The sequence below is a fragment of the Melospiza melodia genome, chromosome 5 (genome assembly GCF_035770615.1).
Source record: "Melospiza melodia melodia isolate bMelMel2 chromosome 5, bMelMel2.pri, whole genome shotgun sequence".
In the NCBI taxonomy this organism is placed as follows: Eukaryota; Metazoa; Chordata; class Aves; order Passeriformes; family Passerellidae; genus Melospiza; species Melospiza melodia.
This window is the reverse complement of record NC_086198.1, coordinates 69,091,461-69,114,980: the sequence shown is the minus strand read 5'-3', so window position 1 is coordinate 69,114,980 and position 23,520 is coordinate 69,091,461. Positions and strand designations below refer to the sequence as shown.

General features: G+C 39.3%; 1 protein-coding gene across 8 annotated transcripts in view; it reads left to right on the top strand.

The window, feature by feature from the left end:
* CRACD (capping protein inhibiting regulator of actin dynamics) overlaps positions 1–23,435 on the top strand; it is a 130,207-nt gene extending 106,772 nt beyond the window's left edge. For all 8 annotated transcript variants that reach the window (XM_063157227.1, XM_063157234.1, XM_063157226.1 and 5 more), the window contains 7 exons: positions 6,486–6,650; positions 9,139–9,207; positions 10,478–10,660; positions 12,047–15,422; positions 16,399–16,589; positions 17,615–17,780; positions 20,626–23,435. In XM_063157227.1, the coding sequence (XP_063013297.1) occupies positions 6,486–6,650; positions 9,139–9,207; positions 10,478–10,660; positions 12,047–15,422; positions 16,399–16,589; positions 17,615–17,780; positions 20,626–20,786 (4,311 nt within the window). In that variant the 3' untranslated portion in view covers positions 20,787–23,435. The remainder of the gene's footprint in view (positions 1–6,485; positions 6,651–9,138; positions 9,208–10,477; positions 10,661–12,046; positions 15,423–16,398; positions 16,590–17,614; positions 17,781–20,625) is intronic.
* Positions 23,436–23,520: the final 85 nt, after the last annotated feature.

The window sequence follows — 23,520 nt, the reverse complement described above, 5'->3', positions numbered from 1 at the left end:
GTTGCTTTACTTGTCATCCAGGGCTGTGAGTGAGACACAAGGAATGTTTAAACTGTAAATCTAGCAGTGTGTCAGAAAAAACCCCACAACCCAACTCTTGGAGCTTCACTTTACATCCTTCCCTTCCTGAGGTTACTGGGTTGGTTTTCTCCTCCCATCAAAGTGTCTTAAAACAATTCCCTGACATTTTGTAGCTGTGACTCTTCTTCCTACATCTGATATTTGACAGAAATGGTCAGCAAATGAACAGAAGAGAGTTTTTATTTCACACTCATAAAAACTGCAGCAAGCAAAATAGAAGCTTGTTTAAAACATTGGTTTCCTGAAGCATCTACACTGTTCTTTCCCACTTACTGTGATGATGCCATGGTGTGGCACTGCTACTGCCTTTGTTCTCCACTGCTTGCCTTCACTGAAATTATCTTGGGTCATCTGACATATGTGTGGCTGCAGCAGTCAGCTGCAAGAAATATTAAAGATTGACTGTGATATATGGCTTATGGCCTTTAGGAACTACTGGGTTACATCCTTTTTGTTTCATGTGGCCATGTGGTTTAAAACAAACCCTCTCTGTTCTGTAAAGCTATAAAGCATCTATTTATTATACAGATATGAATTATCTGTAACATTCTTTGTGAATCCAAACTTCTCAGTCAAATGCAAAAGGAATATTTTAAAAATTCTTATTTCCCTGATTTTGTAATGTTGAATGACCTGTATATTTTTCTCCTTGTCAGACCTTATAAATGTACAGTTTTGAATTACATTTCTTTTAGTCATTAGCATATCTTAGCTAATACCAAGCCAGTGCTTCCCACACTGTGCATTGCACATCTGTATTCTACCAGCCACTCCCAATGTATCTTCTGTTTCTTATTGCCCAGATCTCAACAAAGATACAAAGCTGTTTTTCAAACTTCAAAACTATTATCTTTTACCATGATGGTGGGAATTTTTCGGAATTGGAAATGAATTTTCACTTCATGATTGCCTAGCTTTGTATTTCTTACAATTAATTGCTTTGTTGCCAATATTTTCTAGTGCCACTGCAACCAAATTGTTTTCCTCATATTTGAAAATTCTTTTTGCTTTATAAACTGAATTTACAATTTTTTCTAAATCATTGAAGCATTTCTTGGGCAGACCCTCCTGTTCCTATGATCATAGTAATCCCTGAAAATGAGCTTCCTTTCCAAGGAAGGAAAATTTTCCTTCCGTGCATCTGCTTTGCTTTAGGAGAGACTGATGTGACAAATGCCACAGATGCTGTATCTTCAAGCCTCTCCACAAAATCTTCTCTTTACACATGAGTATGTGTAAGTGATCCATCACCACTGTGCACCAAAATCTTCATTCATGTCTGCATTTGTTGCAAATACACATCTCTAGAGGCCCATGTAGAGTTTGCTCCTTCACTGTTTTTCTATTTTGGACTCTCTCAAAAAGTTTCTACAAGTGTAATGCCCCTAACCACATGCTGCTCCAGCAATGGAGAGTGGAAAAATTTCCTCCCTGCACCTTGTACTCAAAACATAAGTGCTAATACTTGTTATTTTCCTAATTTTCTATAGGTTTCCATGTTTATTTTTTCCTTGGATTATTTTCTAAAGCTATACCAATATAACTTTTCACATGATGCTTTCCAGTTTATTCTCTCCTGATTTTAAAAAAGCTTATGTGGGGTATTTGATTTGTCTGGATATGCTGCAGATATGTTTGTATTAAGAAGTGGACTCACTTCCATACTTCAGCATGAATTAGGTGAACTCTCTTCTGAGCCTAGAAAAGAAATTATAAGAGAGAATATGATAAAATGCCTTAAAATCATGAGTGGAATTGATAAAATTAATCAAGAACAATTATTCAGTCTTTCATAGCATGAGAACACATAAGCAACAGTTGAAACCAGTAATACTTCCAAATCAAAACAGATATTTCTTTAAGCAAAGTTGAACTGTATAAAAATTCCTCAGATGCCACAAATCATTGGAGCATTTACAAATATGGGCTCAGTATAGGCTCACCCTGTTCTTATGTATTCCCAAGGCATTTGATTTTTGGATCATTCTGAGAGACTGTACAGGATCGAGTGGAATTTCAACAGTGTGCCTCTTTTTAGGACACTTAATTAAGTCATTGTTTTCCATTTATATATAACTAGAAAACTTAATTTCAATTAAGTTTCATTATATTTAGGGATTGCAAGCAGATATGAAGAGTAGATCTTTGAGCTGAAGGGGAACTATGACCAGCATTTCTTGTAAGCCTTGTTTGAATGGAATCAGCTGGAATAGTACACTCTGTTTTAATGGTTTATAACTGAAGGGAGCAAGCAGCTCAGCAGATCCAGTTTTGGATTCAGTCCAGGCATAAAGCCCTAAGAGTGATGTAGTTTCAGGGGCCTGAATCCAACAGACACACAAGTAGGCATGTACACAGAAGAGGAGCCAAATGGGAGTGAGAGAGGAGATGTACAGCCTGGTCTGGGCTCTTTGCCAATTAATATGGAAAACTTGTTCTGTGGCATTTCCTATGCAAATGCAAAGAGTACTTTGAAAGTCTGGGCTTTTTTTATTATTAGCTGCAGGTGCCAGACAACGCAGAACAATTTTACTTAGGAGCTTTATTCCTTAAGTATTAGTGGGAAGCTGGTGTCAGCTAAGTAGTATCACATTTTAGCAAATTATTTTGCATGAAATAGAAGTGAGATTGTGTCATGGTCCAGTTACCAAGAAAGATTTTAAAAATTGGATGAATATAAACTTAAAATTATTTTTCTAAATTCCTAGCATTTATTCGTCTGTATTGGATGTGCAGACCTGTGCAGACCTTACTGTCACACTGAAAGCCAGCCAGATTGTGTGTGAATAGAAAAACTATCAAGAATCTTATAGAAATTTCATGAATCTTCCAGGGAAAAAAAAAAAGTGGATGAGGATGAGGTAAACTTGGCTTGGATCTCGTCCTAACGCTCCCCTGTGTGTGGTGCCTCCAGCCCCTGCTCCATGGTATAGGTAGTGTGTGGTAGCTGAGCTGTCTTGGTGCTGAGAAGGGTTTGTAAGTCCTGTGGAAATGTTTGTCCCCTGGCTGCAAACTGAGGGACCAGGAATGCCCACTGGAGTTGATAAGGCTGGAAGTGGGAGGTGCAGGCACAGAAAGTTTATCTGTTTGCTTCTGCTCCCATTGACAGATTTCAGAGCAAGATGGTGGCTTCTGGCTGCTAGATTACAAGTCTTCTTGAACAAACCAAGAGAGAGCAAGGTCCTTTGGCTGTATGTCCTATGCCCAGTATGCATCTGTGGAGATTTTCAAAAGGCTGTTTAGCCACAACTGTGCAATGGCAGAAGAACAAAATGCAATGCCTGCAACTTCTAATGACTGGCACTGCAAATAATCCTCTTTAGGCAACAATCATCCACACACTGTCATCACAGGGAATTCTTAACTACAGAGGATTTATACTTTTGTGTTCAGAAATATATGTCTAACTGAAACTTTTGAGAAATTTAAAGCAGATGCTCCTTTTCAGGGATTATGGCCTCTTCTCAAAGGTCTTCCATCTAAAATTGGTGTATTTCCATTTCTGGGTGAGACTATTTGAGTGTTCTCCCAAGTAAAATTTGTGGGGGTTTCATTTTTTTTTATGGATGATGCATTTTTAGAATTTTTATGATTGACCAGGTTGAAAATGCATCAGTGTGGAATTTTTCTGAGAGGGTAATTGCATTGCATTACATTATAAGCACATTCTAAAGAAGACCAAGAAGCAGGTTTAGCATTACTCTCTAAAAGCATTAAGAATAAATTTGCTCAGTAGTTACCATGAAGTATTTGAGATTTTGACATTTGCTCATTTGGTATTTAGTGTCAGCTTTAGAGATTAGAATGCACCAAAAGAAACTGGCCAATGGAAAACTACTAGCGGAGCTTTTTGTTTTTTAAGATAAATCAAGATAAAATAGGCCAACAAATAAATAATACAGAGAACCACCTTCTGTTCTGGAAGGGTGAGGTTACTAGAGTTTATTCCTCAATCTTCAAACTAATTTATGCCAGTCTGAGCAAACAAACTTTTAAAGCTTTGAAAGAATTAAAAAAAAAAACATAACCAAAGAACAATCACGACTGTGTACAGTCCTTTAATGCTGAGGATAGTATATTTCTTGGAAATATCAGGAAAATAGCATTTTATAATAATAACATTTTATAATAACTTATATATACAGAAAAACACATTGTTACTGCAGAGCCCTCAAGCACCCTTGATGGCAATTAAAAAGGCCATTCTGTTTCAAGCATAGACCTTTCTCCATTACAGCCCCACCACCAAACTCCCCCCAAGCACTGCACACACACCTACATCAAGAACTTGTCAGAAGATCAAAAGGGTAGCACACCATCCCATCATCCAAAACACACTGCAAGCAATGTTAACGTGTGCATGTTCCCACCATGAATAGATCCTCAGTTTCCTAGTGGTTGGTCAGCAATGCTGATAGTTCCAGTTTTCTGCCCAGGAGAATTATTTGTCTAGGACTTTAGGAAGAAGAAAAGAGCAATCTCAACTTAGAAAATACATTATCAAATTAAGATTTTTTTTCTGAAATTACTTTATCCTGATTCTAATATTTAGAAGGCCTGCAGGAGTAGAGCAGAATTAAAGGCCTCCCATGATCTCATACAGAGCATTTTGCCCCTTCCAGCTCCCATGTACACAATGGAAGCATGTGAGATTTCAAGTCAGAGAGCTGCACTGCTAACACAAAAGCCTGCATGGACCTGGTGAAACCCTTGCCTTTAGATTATGCCAGTAATCCAGGTGGGAATGAAAGTTTGCCATTCAGAGCTGCCCATTATGCTAAAATGCTTTACGATTCAAATTTCACTACTTTCTGCCAAAATTCAAATGGGCATAAATTACTGACTCAGAGAGGAGACTGAGAAAAGCTATTCTAGTTTAATAACCTGACTATGAGGAGTTTCTGCATGTAATTTTTGTTTTAATGGTTCAGTACAGAAAACTGTTAATGTTTTTGGGATAGTATGGATGAACTTGATATAAGAGTCTAGCCCACTGGGAACTATGGCAAGAAAGGCTAATCTGACCTGAATTCCTTTAGAGGATACCTTTCCTTAACAAATCCTCACATGTGCATTGTGTTACTGATTCTATGCTATAGGGGGAAAAAAAAAAAAATCTTTGTTTTACCTACTATCTACTCCAATCTTCCACAGCTCTCAGCAGCGAACTTCTCTTAGGGTACTGTGTAAGTACCTGACATTTCCCCTGAATAGAAGCTGCACAGTTGAATTACTTGTTCATAGTATCGCAAGACAAAAATGGGAGATCCCCTTTGGAGAATTTTCTGTCCTTGAAAAACAGAAAAGCAGGAAAATAACTCCACAGTCCCTTCCTTCCTAATTGAGAATGATTCTCTGAAATATTTCCGGAAAAGAATGTATTCATAAATGTTCCTTGCTCCATTTGCTCCTTCTAGAGAACTTCTTCTCTATTTTGCAAAAAGTTCACATTCAAAGTCTGTATGGTACATGTCTGTGCAGTAGCCAGGGCTGTAATTCCTTTAATTCACCCTGCTAGAGGACACTTAGTACATGCTTCTTATTTTATTAATCTTATGCTTGATGTAATTCAAGAGTACTTCCTTGTAACCCGTGACAGAAGATTGCTTCAACATGGAAAATAAATGGTGGGAAAGCTTTTTTTATCCATCCATCTACCCATCCATCCATCCATGCATCTCTTGCATGTCCCCTGCCTAAACTTCTTTGTGCAACAGCAGTGAGTGGCAGTGTTTGTGAGCATGAGCAGACATGAGTTTGTATATTCTTCCTATGAGAGCAAGCATTTAAAAGAGCTGGGTTTCCCCTGTTTTGAGAATTTGCTTCTCTAAGGCAGGGCTGTGCCAAACTCTTAGCATTTAAAACTCATGATTAAACATTACAATAAGGATACCTTTTAGAAATACAAATGCATGAGATGCAGGCTAGAAAAGAAAAAGGTTGCCTTTTGGGTTAGTTTAGTTTCTCACTATACACTTTTCTCATAAGCTTAAGCTTCACAACAATAAGGCTTCATAATTAGCTTTTATAAACAAAGTTTTAACCTAGAACATAGATTTAGAAAAAGATTGAGTGTTTTAAAACTCACAGTAAATTTTCAAAGTTGGCAAGATTGTCAAGAACTTGAATTGATCATCCAAAATCAGAAGCCATGTAGTAAATTCCTCACTTTAGTCTCCTTGTGGGGAGAAAGAAGAAAGAGTGCCCACCATGTTGCAACAATGTAAGCCTCAGGGTGGTTTTTTTGGTTTTGTTTTTTTTTTTTTGGTCTAGATTCAGAAGTTACCCAGAATATGTCTGTGCAGCTTTCAGGCAGAGAAGGGGCACTAGCTGGACTTGACTTGTTTTGCTTGTAATATAAATACCTATTTTGTTTGTTTGTTTTATTTTTCTTGTTTTTTCAGCAACAGTTGGCCAAAAATATAAAATTTGGGCAGCCTCCACAAATGACAATTTCTGCAAGGACGATGGGGGAAGCAAATGCCAGTACAGAAGACGATGCACTGCTCAGCAGCCCCATGGAGACTGAGGCCCAGCAGGACACTGTGATCTCAGACTGCAGTAATAAAGTAAGCCCTTCACACTGACGTGTCCATGGCACTGGAGCAGTGCTAAAGCAGCAAAGTTCACTGAGGTGTAGCAGATGTTTCCACTGAGGCATAGCAGATGTTTCCAGTGAGGCGTAGCAGAGCTCAGTGGGCTGTTTTACATGGGAGGGATCTCTCAGCTGGTGCTTCTTGGCCTGGTGGGAAGCATGCTCCTGGCATCCTGAGCCAGGTCACACAGAATTACTGGTTTGAGTGTTTGCTCTGAGCTTCCAGCAGTGCAGACATTACTTCCAGCGTAGCTAGAACACAGGTATTTTTTCAAATACAGAAAACATTTTAAAGTATGGACTTCCCAGCAAGGATAGTTGTTCACAGCATCAAATACCAAAAAGGAAAATAATTTCAAAATGAGAGGTGTGTGAAGCCTAAGCCTGTAAAATCCTAGGTCTTAGAGTACGCATATTTCTCAAGGACAGGAACCAAAGGTGAAAAAGGGGGAGAAGCATTTTGAATGCTTCCTAAAATCTAACTTCCAGTATAATTCAAATTATTATTCAAATTATTCATAGAGATTTTGATGCTGTGGGCATTTAGGTGTCCAGAAGGGTCTTTTTCAGACACTGAAGAAACACAGTGAGTGAGGAAAGGTCTCTGGAAAGCCTCTAAGGCAAGACTGGTTGAGTGTGTTGCTGTAATGGCAGAAAGAAGTACAGTGACAACCTTCCTTGCCAGGGGGCTGGCTTTGTGCCTGGGAACCCTTGGGAAAGGCATCCAGCACCCAGTACGTACACATGGCCTTTAGGATCCTGGGGCACCAGGGCATGAGCCTGCACTCATGTCACTCACACTCATGCTGGCTGTGTGAAAGGCCAAGGCAGCAAGGGCCCTGTGCAGCCCATGCCTTTGTTCAGCCAAACACACTGAAGGGACATTTGTGGCTGAGCTGGCCTAAATTCTTCATTAGTCTTTAATGGACAACAGGTCCTCTGTGACCACTTCTTTCATGGTTGTGGCTCAATCTGCCAGGGAGTCGGGCATTTGGGTAGGATCTGCACACTCACACATCTCCCTTTGTGATCTGGAAAGATAAAAATTAAACCAAATTAAGGTATAATTTTTTTTGCCTAGCAAGTACTCCCTCTGGTGCGATCAGGTAAGGTGAACCAAGAGCATCCCCTGTGTCTCAGAGCACAAAGCATGCAGTGGGACTGTGGACAGGTTTTGACAATGCACTGTCTCTACCCTGGTGCTGGGAGAGCCTGTGTTTGAGATAAACACAGATTGTCTGCAGACAGCCTTCTTCCTGGGTCCTGCAGGAGACCCTAGTGTCACCTGGTGACTTGCAGCTCAAAGGACACAATAGTTCAAGCACTAAAACCTGCTAGAGTGTTTTTATGTAACATAAAGGGAGAAATTCAGTTCTTTCCAGCTACTCTTTAAAATATCAAGTTTTCAAAACAAAATTAAGATCCCTTGCACAATTCTTCCTCCAAATACTGAAGAAGCATCTATCCCTGCTCAGAGGCAGTTTGTAGACACAAACAAAACAATTTTCCATGGATAGTGTCAGCCAGAGCACACGGTACTTTCCTTTTGTTTCTGCACACTACTAATTACCTGTGTTATCAGAGAATTCTGGTGCATGGCAGCTTCCCTGCTTTCTGCTCTTGTCTCATCTGCTGGCCTTGTAACTCCTTGGCATGTGTATCTGCATAGGTCTTGGGGGATGGGGTGGCTCCTATCAAAAATTGGTGACCAGGACCACATAGATCTGCTCTACTTTGTACAGATTTCCTGCGATACTCTGTGACTTCTGATTTTCCCAACGAGTAACGTGGATTGGTAGCAAGAGTTCTGGGTTAATTTAACCTGTAGTTGTGAAGCTGAGCATTTAGCCTTGATATTAACAACCACGCAGTGTAATGGGATCCCAGCACACATTAGGTTGTGAAGTAATACCATGATAGTAAACACCCCAATGTTTCTGGCTGTGATGAATGTTTCTTCAAGCCCTGTGCCTTGACAATTCCTCACCATGATGGCTTGGAGAGGGACAGTAGCTAAAGAGTCCTGGTTCTTCAGGCTTCCATGGCTCTGGGGGTCTGTTGGCTCTCTAAAAAGAGTCATCAAGAACATGGAGTTGAAACTCCTTGCAGCACAGGTAATGCCTGAACAGGCTAGTATCTTTTTTCCTTATATGTAAGTTAGGAGAAAATAAAATCATTAAGACCTGATCAAAATCCTACAAAGTTGCACTCTTTCTTTTGTTTTGGAAACTGATTATCTTGTTAAGGAAGCCTGAATGTTTTGCTTTTTGTAGTGCAGTGATTCAAGGAGCAGTGAAGCCAAGCTCAGAGCATGTAGGAACAAGAATTGCTTATCCATCAGTCCTGAAGGGATAGGAAAGATGGAAGAATCCTATCCTAACATACATGATTTCACAAGTCCTTTGAATCATAATGAATTGATCTTTTCTATTTTAATACTTGTTTGTGGTAATCTTTTCTAGTCTGCTGACACTCCAGATTTCTTGAGAAAAATGAATTTTCTTGGAACAGGATATGAAATGGAGGAAAAGGTAAAAAAACTTTCATACTTGGTTTGCACTGAGTTACATTCTAATTTTAGATATTAGAAGCCTGACAGTTTCTGTTTTCATACATTGTTTGACTGATCATCCAATATTTTGTGAATGCTGTGCACTTTTGGAGCTGGCAATAACTAAGACTGAGAAATCTTAAGAGCTGATTGCAGGAAACAGCAGAACCCAATCTCTGCCAGTCTTGCAGCATTCCTCTATTTGATGTATTAATCACAGAGTCATAATTTTCATAAGTACTTCTAATACTTTGTTATGCCTGCATGTAATTCAATAAGCATATGCAAAATGTTCCCTCAGCTTTTAAGTAATTGGTTCCCTGATTAGCATATGTTTAACCTCAGAAGATTACAGAGCTGTCTTGAAAACAATGTATGTGATTTCTTTCCTTACAGAAGATGTTTCCCCCCCTTTTTTTTCTCTGTCTTCTTTTTCCATTTGTGTTATGCCAAATGCAAGTCTTGGGATGATAGTTTGATGACTTATGGAAGAGACAGATGACAGGCTCATTCTTACATGCCTAGACATACAGTTCCACTATTTATTCACGAAAAGAGTCTCACTGAATCCATTTGCTTATATTTGCACTTTCTGAACCCAAGTATTTGAATGGCACAAGAAATAAAGCACCCATCAAAGCCAATGTTGCCTTTCTTTAGTATTTTGCTGTTTGGAGCTGTCTTGGACAATTCCACAGGGCTCTGGAGGGAAGGTTTTCCACAGGCACTGTGCCAGTCAGAGATCCAATGCTGCAGTCATCTCCCATGCAGAGAGTACAGCTCTGTAGCTGTTCTATTATGAAGCTGAGATAAGTCAATCTGATTTACTTCTGCCTAAATCTAAATTATTTAAATTATTTTTCCCTGTAAGCAAACTTTAAAATGTCCCAGGGTTTGATGTTGCTTAAAACCTTGCCTGTGCCTTTCCCATTCCCAACAAGTTCAGAGTGGATTTAAACTGTGAAAAAACTTCAGTAGAATCATCTAAGTAATTTTTATGTGAAAACTATAAAAATATGTAGTATTGAAAATAGGAAAATATTAGAACTGCAACTTTTATGTCCGAAGTATGTAATTTGTATAATGAAAAGCCAAGGTTTCTAATTTTTTCTTCTAATAATTCTTTTGAATTCAAACCTGCAAAGATGCATGTGTGTGTGTGTGTGTAATTTATTTATTTATTTACGTATTTATTTATTTAATGGTACAAATAGCTTAATAATGATTTCTTGTGTTTGTGATATAAACAGCTCACTCCAATGAAGTCAGCTCGGCCAAAAAGGCAGTTTTCCTGTTCTGGCACAATCGAAACAATCAATTTGGATTCAGTTCCTCAGGCTCTTGCTCGTCTGGACAACAGTGCAGCTAAGCACAAACTGTCAGTGAAGCCAAAAAAGCAGAGGATGTCAAGACAGCACAAGAGATTGACAAAGGTATTAAATGACTGGCCAAACAGCGAGAGGGAGGGAGATTACTTTTGAAACTGGGTACAAAATAACCATAAATGAGTGTACCAGGATCTATAGGCAGAGGACTTGGATCTGATTAACACTGTTATTTACCTGAAACCCTAGCTGGAGAGAAGATGCAAAAAAGTTTTCATATTGCCAGTTGAGACAACTACTAATTAATCCTGAAGTTCTTCTACTAGGATTTTACATTATGAGAGTTTTCTGATTCTAGTTTTTCTAGTAAAAACTTTAGGTCATAAAAGTCTAAAGATATGTGCTGCTGTTAATGCTGCTCTGATATAGGCAATCAGATGGTGCAAAATTTGGTTGGGAAGAAAATCAGATTCTCTCAATTGGGCATGGATTCTGACAGGGATAATAGCTTTGCCTTATAAGAAGGAATAAGACTCAAGCAATGTAGCTCTTGCAGCAGCTGTAGAGAGAAATATAAAGTTGTAGCTTTGTGCACTTACTGCACATCTGTTTTGATTTTTATCCTAACATCTTATTAGTTCTTGTAAATGGGACAAGAGTATTCAATTACACAGGGCTCAGGAGAGGCCACTTCTGCACCACTGTACTTGCATTTATCACTTTTGTAATGAAGAAATTAAATTTAAACCTCTTGTTTATACAATGGTTAACTGGAGCCAAACGATGGCTCAACAAATGATGGCTGGACAGGACATTACCTGAGCTGTTTTCCAAAGAGAAGCACTCTTCAGGTGCAGAACAGAGCAGTATTCCTGGGAAACTCTGGCTGTGCTATCCATACATGTTCCCACGGTTCCTACAATAGCACTGGAGTCTCAGCACAGCTAATGAGGAAGATATCCTGGCTCAGGATTTGTGAAAAGAAAGCAAATTGTGTTTCCCTGAGGAGTGTTCTTTCCTGGCTAGCTTTGCAGAGCTTTTCTCTGCAGGCAACAGCTCTGTCTCTGCAAGTATCAAATTTGAAATTAAAGAACTGGCAAAACAATGCTTCTAAGAAGGCATTAATTATTTCAGGCTTAAAGGATGGAGTTCTAAGTAGCAGAAGAATAGGCATATGAAACTCATGCTCTGTTCCTTGGGCTTCTGCTAATTTAAAATGGCAGGTCCCAATGAACACCAAATAGTGATTCAATATTTGTTGTTATACTGCTGTCACTCTCGGGATGTTTTCTTTTTTTTAAAGGCTATCATTGGAATAGGGGAGAGACATAGGATCTATGATGATGTAATCCATAACTTGGGGTGGGATATGTTGGCTCATCTCAATCACTGTTTAAATTGGGGTTTTTTTGCATTTGCAACTCTTGGTTCACTGTGAAGGATAACAAGCCAACAGGCAATGTTCAGTAACTCCAAACTTGTCTCCAATTTTAGGGATCACAAAGTTTAACAATAACAGAATTTGAGCCAGAGGACCTAGAAACTCAGCTGTATGAGGACATATACCCAGGTTATAATGGACGCTTCACAGCAGACAAGCTAATCCAGGACAGAGATGAGCAGAAGCAGCTTCAGCTGGCAGAGGAAAAAAGAATTGAAGATCACTTGGGTATCATTGAAGCTGAAAGGATAAGACAGATTGTAGAAATGGAAGAACAAAGAGAAATGGAAGAAAAAAGGTGCCAAGAACTTGAGGAGATGCAAAAAGAACAGGAAAAAAGATGCTGTGAAGAAGAGAGGAGGCAATACCTCCTTGAAGAAGAGACATTGAAAATAGAAGAGCAAACATGCCATAAAGAAGAAAGAAGACTGATGAAGGCTGAAAAAAGGCAAGCGCTGGACAAGCAGATGCAGAAGGAGTTGGAGGAACAACAAAGACAAAACCTTGCGGAGAAGAGGCACTGGGAAGTGGAGGAACAACAGAGACAAGAGCTGGAGGAGCAGAAGCTCAAGGAACAGCAGGAACAAGGACAAGAGCTGGAGGTGCAGAAGCTCAAGGAACAGGAGGAACAACAGAGACAAGAGCTGTACATGCAGAAGTTCAACGAACAGGAGGAACAACAGAGACAAAAGCTGGAGGAGCAGAAGCTCAAGGAACAGCAGGAACAGAGACGAGAGTTGGAGGAACAGAAGCTCAAGGAACAAGAAGAGCAACAGAGGCAAGAGCTGGAGGTGCAGAAACTCAAGGAACAGGAGGAACAACAGAGACGAGAGTTGGAGGAGCTGGAGCTCAAGGAACAGGACGAGCAACAGAGACAAGAGCTGGAAGTACAAAAGCTCAAGGAACAACAAGAGCATCAGAGACGAGAGCTGGACAGGCAGCAACACCAGCAAAGGGAGGAACAGCAAAGACTAAAGCAGGAGGAAGCGAAGAACCAGGAACAGAGAGAGCAACAGAGACGAGAGCTGGAGGAGCAGAAGCACCGGGAACAGGAAGAGCAGAGACATCAGGAACTGGAGGAGCAGAAGCATCAGGAATGGGAAGAGCAGAAGCACAAGGATCTGGAGGAGAAACAGAGACAAGAGCTGGAGGAGCAGAAGAGACAAGCACCAAAAGAATTAAAGCAACATGGGACTGAAAAAGAGAGTCAAAAGGAAGAAGAAAGAAACTGGCTGGAGGAACAAACAGAGCTCAAGAAAGAAAATAAGGAAGAAATACAGCAACAAGAACTAGAAGAGAAAGAGCTTGAAGAAGCTGAAATAAAACTAAAGCAGGAGAAAGAGCCTGAGAGCCTCAAACAAGAGAAGAAACAGGAGGAACAAAGACAGCATTTGAAGGAGAAAGAAAAGACAGAGAAGGAACAACCCCAGCAAGTGACAGACAAGAAAAAGAAACGGGAAGAGCAGAGGAAACACAAACTCACAAAACAAATGCACATGGAAAGTTCAGACTGTGTACTACAAGATGAACTGAAACAGCAAAAGGAACAAAATGGACATGAGCAGAAGGTAGACACAGAAGGACAAAATCTTCAGCCAAAACAAGAAAAATCCTTGGAACAGCCACAGGAAAAAGATCAGTTGTGTTCTGCTGGAGGGGCTGCTCGGCATCCAGCAGAGGAGAAGATCCAAGAAGGATCAAGTTTCCAAAAAGTCAAACAGCCAGAAAAAGGAACTAAAACAGCAGAAGAAATGCTAGCCCAGAAACTGAAAAAGGAAGTTGAGGCTCAGGAGCAAAAACGCATAGGGGAAGAACTTCGGTGGCAAGAAGTAGATGAAAGACAAATGGCATCCAGACCCTTCACATTTCAAGTGTCTTCTGGAGATAAACAGATCATATTTCAGAAAGTAAATCTGAGTCCTGTTATGCCCATCAAAGGAGCAGGACTCTCTTCTCCATCTGTCAAAGACTGCAGGGTGCACACTACCAGTAAGGGCTCTCATTCCCTCCCATCATCTGTGTGTGTACCCCACACAGCTATTTTGGTTACCGGAGCGCAGCTGTGTGGCACAGCAGTGAACTTGAACCAGATTAAGGACATGGCTTGCAAATCATTACTTGGCTTAACAGAAGAGAGGAAAACTGTGGATATTCCCTCTCCAGAGAAGTCCGAGAGAAAAAAACAGGATCCCAAACCCAGCAGCAGTAAAATGAAACACGCACAAGAGGCATTGAACAACCAGGCTGTACTGGCTGAGTGGGCCTCTATCCGCTCCAGGATCCTAAAGAATGCAGAAAACAACAAATATAATGAGAGAGACCGAGGAACTGCCTGCAGGCACAGTGATGACTGGACACCCCGAGGAGGACGCGGTGCTCCCCATGGCAACTTGAGGAAAACCCTCTCTGCCAATGCAAAGTTCTCAATAACACCAGCATGGCAGAAATTTTCAGATGCTTCAAAAACCAATTCAGATACTGAGAGTGTAAATGTGGCAAAAGGCAATGAAACAGTGGCTGTGGGGAGAACCACTGGCTCATCTGCTGATTCGAAGGAGGATGTAGTTTCCACTTTTAAGGATCACTTAGCTGAAAAGCTTAAAGAGAAAATGGAAACTCATAGGGAAGTGACAGACAACACTGAAGGCTGTAAATTTGCAAAAGATCTTCCATCATTCCTTGTTCCAAGTTTTCCACATTCTATGGGGAAGGAATTACCCCAGCCAGAACTTCCCAACGCTCTGGAAAATCAGCAGAATAACAGCACAAAAAAAGCAGATAAACCATCACCAAATGGAGAAGAAAATGTTTCTCCTTTTGGGATAAAGTTACGAAGGACAAACTACTCTTTACGTTTTCATTATGATCAACAGGTAGAGCAAAAGAAAAAGAAAAGATACAGTGCAGGAGACAGTTTTGATGGTGTGCCTGACCCACTTACCTCAACAGAAGGAGAGAAAGAATCCTCTGTTTTTACTTCACAAGAAAGTACCTCTCCTGGCACTGGGAGAGCAAACCTCCCTGGTAATTTAAAAGAGTCTTCAGTTACTGTGGTGGAGTTTTCAGCACCTGTGGGCACACCAGCCACCAGCCAGAGTGCTCTATCTGCTCATGAGAAACTTGCATACAAGACCCTGGTCCCACAGAAACCTGCTTTAGCTCCAAAGCCCACCAGCCAGACCCCACCATCATCTCCTCTCTCCAAAATGAACAGATCAAACCTATCTGAAATGCTGGGGCAAAGGGTGGCTAAAGCTGAATCAGAAGGTGGCTGGAGAAAGGAAGACAGAGCAAATGCAGCCCAAGCCATACCATCCAATGACTACAAAAATGAAGAGGAAGAAGTCAAAGAAAAGAAGTCATTTTTCCCATCTCTAAGTATTCCATGGAGAGAAAAAAATGACAAAAAGCCTGAGCCATTGAAAAAAGGTATGTATTTCTCAAAGCAAATTTAGTTATTGTCTACATTTCCAAAATGAGATACTGGAGGTCCAGAGGAAGACATTTAGTCTTAAGTTATAATTTTTACCTGGCAATTTAATTCAGAAGCCCATAAATTCAGTGTGACCAGTGCAAACTACTTAAGAAAATTAATTTCAAGGAGGTAACAGTAGTGTGTGTGTGTGTGTGTGTGTGTGTGTGTGTGTGTGTGTGTGTGTGTGTGTGTGTGTGTGTGTGTGTTTTTCCTTGGCAGAGATGTTACCTCTGCCTCTAGTGAGTCAAGTGACGGACTCTGTGGTCCGTGGATAATGGTGTCATCAGAGCAGATGGTGTAATTTTTAAAATCTACATTTTGTTGCTTCTCTTTTTAAGGAAATGTTATCTAGCTTAAAAAATATTAAGATGTAGGTCCCCTTATTGTGGGCAAATTCTTTATTTAAGCAATACAGCTGGGCACAGCAGTCTGTGTTTCAGAGGCAGTCTTCAGTGATGAAAACAATTAGAGTAGCCATAATGTCTCCTCAGAAGAGAGTTGAAAGCCCCTGTGTGCTGAAATGGTATTTTGTACAAGAGGGAAAATTACCCTTTCAGAGTAAGGACACTCAAAAAACCAAGGCAGAAATTCAGCATTTCATTGGGAAATCCCATTTTTTTTCATTCTTGAATTTTTCAAACATCAGGACACTTCTAAAACAGTATCTGAGTGGAACTGCTGACTTTTTATTTCTTTTTTTCACACACAAAAAGAAGGATAAATTTGGACAGCTGGGTGAGTGTGTTGAATTAGGTCTTATTCCTGAGGCATAAAATCTGTTTCAGGATTTGCCGTGCAGTCTGCAAAGGTCTGTGACTGACATGGCATTCAATGGGCTTTGCTCCAGAATTTTCACAAGGTAGTTGTAGGCGTTTTCTCAAGACAAGAGATGTGCATTACTCAATCAATTCTTGTCATGTTTTCTTTCAGAAAAGCCTGTTCTTCAAAGCAGGCACTCTGTAGATGGCTCTAAATTGTTGGAAAAAGTGGAAACTTCACAACCACTTTGGATTACATTAGCGCTGCAAAAGCAAAAGGGATTTCGTGAGCAGCAAGCCACAAGGGAAGAGAGAAGACAAGCCAGAGAGGCAAAGCAAGCAGAGAAACTGGCTAAAGAAAATGTAAGCAATCTTTAGAAACCTGCCCATTAGAAAACCTGCCCATAATTATAACTGTTATAGCTAATGTTGTTATGTGGGAATATTTTTTTTATGTTTGGTAAGACTTCATAAAAGCTAAAATGACAGCAAGTATTCTGAAAGTCTGGAGTTCCCTCTTGCAAAACTGAGACCTCCAGGAGAAAATACAGTGGAATAGTTTGGCAATTGTAGTGTAAACTCTGAGGGTATCAGGTGGTAGTTAATGACAATCATAAGCAGAACTACTGTGCAGGGGATGGCACAGAAAAATTGTGTGCGATGTGGTTCTTTCAGAGCTTACGTGAGATGTTAACCTTTAATGCTTAGGGAATAACAGCTGGAATATGCAATTAGGGGTGAATATTAGAAGGTCTGAATTTATTTTTATTGCAGCATGTGCTATTTGGGTAAAATACAGATGAACAAAAGAAATGAACAATCATTATGCATCCAAAGACCCAAAGCAGGCACTGAATTCAATCACCTCTTTCCTGTTCTCCAAATAGCTTTTTACTCTCCATGGCTATTAGTGAGGGGAGCTTTTCTGCTTGCAGTACCAAAGTGAAGCTGCACAAACAGTGATTTCTATATAGGTATCAAAGATGGCAAAAAGGCAGAGTGTGTGGATAACTAAATATATTTTGCTGTTTGTTATGAGAACCTAATTTCTGATGGATGCATGCATAACTTGAGACATAGACAACTGATGGAAGAAAACAGCAGTGGGTGTGAAGCTGCCCACAGATGTACACTATGTTTCAGTGCTGTATTTAACGGGGAGGGCTGGCTCAAACTCTTCAGTATTTTTACTGAAATGACAACATGACAAATTAAACTGTGTGGTGGGTTTTCTAGAGTCTTTAATAACTGTTGGTTTTAGAAGCATCGGTGTTGTGAATCTTTGCCGGAAAGGACAGGTGATGAATGAAAGCATCAAGTGTGTCATCTCTAACTTGTACCCATTATATGACAGACTCTCATTTAGCAGTTTTCCTTCTCTGTTCTAGGCTGCTGTAAGTAATCAGTCAGATAATAAAAGTAGCAGCAGCAAAACAAGCACACTGCAGAAATCTACAACTCAAGAAGGAGAGAAGAAAATTGAGACTGCTGTGTCAAGACTAGAAAGAAGGGAGCATCTAAAAAAGTCGAACACCCTTCCAACTTCTGTGACAGGTACAGTTGAGAGATTGAGATTCACTCTATGAATAAGGAACTTCAGAAATGGTATTGCATGTTTTTGAGAAAGCGAATGAGAGGGTTTCCTTTCCCTCATATACTAGAGCAAGAATTACAAATGCATTCCATAGAACAACACAGCTTATTCCCATCTCATGTGCTCGCCATTATGATGGAAATACATCATTTTAACAGACTTTTACCAGTCCTTACCATGTTATTAAGGCTGCACTGCTGTAATTCCTTAGAATTGCCCCAGTTCAAGTTAACTAAATTAGGCTGTCTCCCCAAGCCATATCCAACAGTATTTTTGGAACATGACTAATGCACATTAGAGGGATCTGATTTACCGTAAATTGCAACTGCAGTACTGTTTTGCCTTTAGGTTGGGGGATAGCACAGACAGGGAATGATATTTAATTTGTAAAAATACATTTGTGCAGGAAATGAAGCATATTCTGTTCTCACACCTCCCAGTTTGTCAAGGAGAAATATTCACCCCCCAATATTGGAAATAAGTATTCTCATTTGAAAAATACAAAGGATAATCAATTCAGTTGAAGGGTAGTCTGTTACTTTGCATCTAGGATTTTTCCCTCCCAGTCAAATACTTGGCATGGTAGCTTGGAACCAGAACCTACTGCTTTATCTGTCACTTCAGTTAAGCTGAGACTACCCCATATTCAAAAGGCAGGCAAATTAAAATAAATACTTCCCCAAAGGGCATAATAATATTTGGGGTGGCATGAGGTGATTGTTGAAATACAGACTTGCATATATTTCTCTAGTTAACAGTAGTCCTAGGGAAAAGGTCTTGGAGTGGATAGGTGTTGAAGAAAACTTTTTAAAAGTTATGCTAGTAAAAAACATTTTTGAAAGTAAATACATGTATCAGCTGCATCTATTCAGTACCACTCTACACCAAGAACGGTGAAATGCAACTATTGAAAGCAATGAGGTGACTCAACTGATTTGTTAAAGGCTAAACTTACAGTGCTACTCCTGCATTGCAGGCTGTCCCAAACTGAAAAACCCCTACACCTGCCTATATTCAGTTGATTCAGCAGCTGCATCTTCACACTGCAGCTGCACACCAGAGCAGATGTCCCTGAGAACTTCACTTGGAACATCTTGGGTTGGCCAAATGACCTTTAAAGGTCCATTTAAACCCAAAGCATTCTAAGATCTTACATAAATTGCCCAAAAGGTTCATGCTTTGCAGCATGAACTGTCAAACCCTAAAGGGGCTCTACTGCAGCCCTACCCCAAAGACTCAGCATGGTGTTGTTATGCTGTACATGGTCAGTGCTAGCAGAAATCAAACTCCATCACAATAGATGATGCCAAATTAGATCAAAGGCCCAAACCCCAGTTATCCAAGGTCGTTCTGTCTGCACTAGAATGACAGTTCAGAAGGAAATTGAGGAAGAATTACCAACCTTGAAATACCTGAAGTGAAAGCACAGAACTCTATTGGCCCTTGAGAAATAATGACTGGACTTCCCTGTGATTACTGACTATATTGGGAGTCAGGCAGCCTTTAGCAACTACACATACTTGTGTATACAAGTATTTGTGGGTAATAAGACTGATTTGGGCTTCCCACAGTTAGAAGAGCATTTAAGACAGAAGACCAGCCTAGGATATGTTTAAAATGGAAGTGTTCAGAGTCCTCCTCTGAGGACATTAAAAAACACCCAACTTGAAGGTGGTGCATTTCAAAATTGCAGTTGTGTCACGTACAACAGGAACTGATAAGAGTGTGGGACCTTTAAAATAGCATAAATTACCATAGTACTTAAAATAATTACCTTTTCAAAGTGTCCATCTACAGAAATTGCTGGTGCTACTGTTCATTTACTTGTAGATAAAGATATATGATTAAAGATGCACTAAAAAGAAAAACAGAACTTTTTTTTGTATCCATGCAATTTTAAAGTTTCAACATAATTTTAAAGCCTTTATACACATTCAAAACCTCAAAATGAAATGCAACTAAAAGTAACAGGGAATCTGAACATTTAACAAAAAAGAATTTGCTCTTAAAAAAGAAAATGTGTAAGGGTGGAGTGGGGGGGAGATGAGTGAGGAGTTATTTTTCAACTAAGATTTTTAGAGTTACTCCAAATGTTTCAGATAAGACTCATTTCTATTCAGGTTGCCTTCAAGGGCATTCACTGTCTCAGAATTTATTTTCCCACTTGACTTCTACAATACTTCCATGGTTCTGGTCTGTGAAGTTGCTTCTTAGAAATAATTTGTTTATTAAACACATTTTCTTATGGAGACAGCTGTTTGTCTTATACTACCTTGAAAGAAAATGTGGCAAAGAACCAGTGGGGAAAGCAGGTTTCTTTTTTTCTTGGGCAGGGTTAATTGAGGCAGGAAGTTATAGGATCACCTTCTTCTCTGAAGAGGGAATCTGAATACTACTGAGTACATTTGGTTTACATGCATGCAGCAGCTGCATTACCAAAGAGAAGAATATCCCTAGCTTTCAACTCCCATTGTTTGCTATGGCGCAGATGTTATTAAAATAGTTTATTTAAAGAGGAAGAGTAGGAAATTGGAAATATTTCCTTTGGATGTCACAAGGACTGAAAATGTTGTCCCTATTTTTGTGAGTTAGATTACTTAGAGTCACCTCTGAAAAAGAAAACTCAGCTTCTCCTAACTTGACTATTTTGCTAATACAGTAAGATCTAACTGAAAGTGTCGGAAATTAATACCTAGTGTTAGAATATCTTCACATAAAAGTGAAATCTCTAGAATCCTGAAACAAAGCTCAGGATTCAGCTAATGTTGGTTTATTTTTTCCCCTCTCCCTGTCCCATAAAAAAAGTGGAAATTTCAGATTCTGTTCCATCAACCCCAGTGACAAAGGAGGTGGCCAAGAGATTCTCTACGCCTGATGCTAACCCAGTGTCAACAGAGCCAGCCTGGCTTGCATTAGCCAAGAGGAAAGCAAAAGCCTGGAGTGACTGTCCACAGATCATAAAGTAAAGTTACATCTCTGTTGCTGACTATTAATTGCTCTCTTTTATTTATTCTGCTTTTTACATGACAAAACTGAAAATGCATGTTTTAGAAGGACTGAAAACTGAACTGATTACCATTTTGCTCTAGCTCACTGTAAAGTCTACTCAAGTCATATATTCCATTGCTTTGACAAATAGCTAAAGGAGGTCATGGCAAAAATCACACAGCCAGACTCTCTCAAAAATTTAGAGAGGGCTCAGATACTGGATGTAAATTTTAGCAGGTATCATAATAAGGGCCAGAACAGAATAAGAGTTCAGATGCTTCTTAAATTCTGTTGGTATTCAGTTCTGGAATTTTAGATCTCTATGTCTGAGATCTCAGAAATTTTTTCAGAACTTCATTGTTGAAATTAAGGAAAGATGCATGTTTCCTTCTCTTAAGTCATAATTTATTTAAACATGTTAAACTGTATGAACTGCCAGTTCTGCCTGCTATTTTAAAGCTTTTTCCCTAAGGAAGAGCTTCAGGATACACTGTTCCACATGCAAATGATAAGTGATGGTACCATCCAAATGCTGAGGTAATTTTTTTCATCATAGGATTAACACACTACATATATATGCCTTCATTTCTAAGAAGAAAACAATCTTACTTTAAAAGCCACAATTTTGAAACAAATGTCATTAAGCTCTCAGAAAGAAGTCAGGGATTCAGTGTTTCTTCTAGTCATTTGAGTGCATCACTGGTTGTGCTTGGCCATATTTATGCTGCATAGAGACAGTGATTGTGGATTACAACTTTAAATCAATTGACTGGAATTAAACTGTTCCTGTGCAAATGCAAATTCCTGTAGAACTCAGGAAGTTCCCACAGGAGTAGGACTGGCAGAACTGAAGTTAACTGAGAACTGAGAGGCAAGTCAGTGAGAGGTTTAGGAGTTTTAACTCTGCATTCTTCCTGATTTTACTCCACATGCAACTTCAGGCAGTTCAGGTAACTTCCTGTACTTTGACCAATATAGCCAGAACACTTCAAGAAGAAGTTTACTTACCCCATCTCAGGTATCTGGTGTGGCAGTTGAACACTTTATTACTTCACGTAACTAAAACAGAAATGTCCACCCCCTCCCTCTTACAAAAAAAGGATAAAGTCCGTAAATGGAATAAAAACGTCACTATCCTCAACATCCCACAGAAATCTCTAGGCCTACATTTTAAAATGTCACCCTATTAAATAAATCAACTGAGTTTGGTTTACAAGGAAGATTTCAAAAAAATTTGAAAGTCTCCTTACAGCCATAAGGCTCAAAGGAACCTTTAAGCCTACAACATCATAGAGGGAGACATTTTCATGAAAAGAAATTACATCATTATTGAATGATACAACATATGCTTCATGGAAGTGTTTTAGCCAAACTGCTGTAAGCAGCATGAGAAACAGCATTTTAAACTACACAGGAAACAGAATGAAACCTGTTGTACACTCTGTTCCCAGAACCAAAAAGGAGTTCAGCAAAATTCATTGGCAAGTACAGCCTTTCCCACCCAACAGAAAATGGGCTCAGTGTCATGGTTACGGTAGCACAAACACAATGGATGTGTTAGATCGAGTACATCTGCAGCAGCAAGATGGGCTTTCTTGGGTGTCTTAAGCCATCAGTTTTGCTCAGTTTCATATTTAAAACCAAAATCTCTAAAGTAACCTTTACCAGGAATATAAGTAATACGTTTTAAGCAGAAATGAGATAATGCTGCTCTAAAATGCTTGGGAAAAACACCCACCTTAATGCCTTCAATAGCCGAAGAAAGAATTGGGCCTGTAATTCCTTTTGCTCTGCTAGCACCTGGAATTAGTGCATCCTAAAGTTAAATTTATATTTTTCCAAGTTTGTTTGCCTGCAGTATGCCTATGTAATAACTAAACTGCCTGAAATCCATCTTTACAATTATTTATTGGGAGGGGGAGCCAGGTAGAAATACAGAGAAGGTGAAGTAAATCAGGATTAAAGATACTGGTATTCTGAAAAGCATAGCAAAATTAGGTGCTATTGTGCATGACATAAGGATGCAATTTTCCAATACAATCCATTTATAGCACATAGAATAGAGCTTTCATTAAGGATGGTCCTAAGCTAAAGCTTCAAAGCAGAGTTTTTTTCCAACCATAAAGGTATCTAGTGTAACAATGGAAACTGTATTATGTACAGTACTTGATGGAAACATTTCTAAAGTGTACATGTGCAACAGTAACATTTCATGTTAAATTAACAAAGATTTGCACTAAATACCAATGAAGTGAAGTTTTACTTTGCTTTAGCTTTGTTGCAGCCATTTCTGATAAAGTTGGAAATCTGTAAAAATAAATCCAAAACACTACTACCCAGTTTAAAACAGCAAAAATGTTTTAAGAACCGAATAAACCACTATGTAGTATATCGTCTCAATTTTTTGTAACTTATACAAACACAAAATACCATTTCTTTTGACAAGGTTATATATGATTAACCTCTATGTTCATATAGTAATGTATAAAAACTACAAGATGTATAATTGTGGGGTATTTGTTGTGTACTTTTTTAATTTTTCAAATGTTTTAAAGTGCAATTGTTTATTATACTGTCATTTTAAATCTTATTAAACTATAACCTGGTCAAAATTATCTAATCATTGATATATGTCCTCTGTGTCTCATTTTGCTAATCATGTGGTGCAGGTTTGCCTTACAAACAGGAATTTTTACAGTGCTACAACTGTAT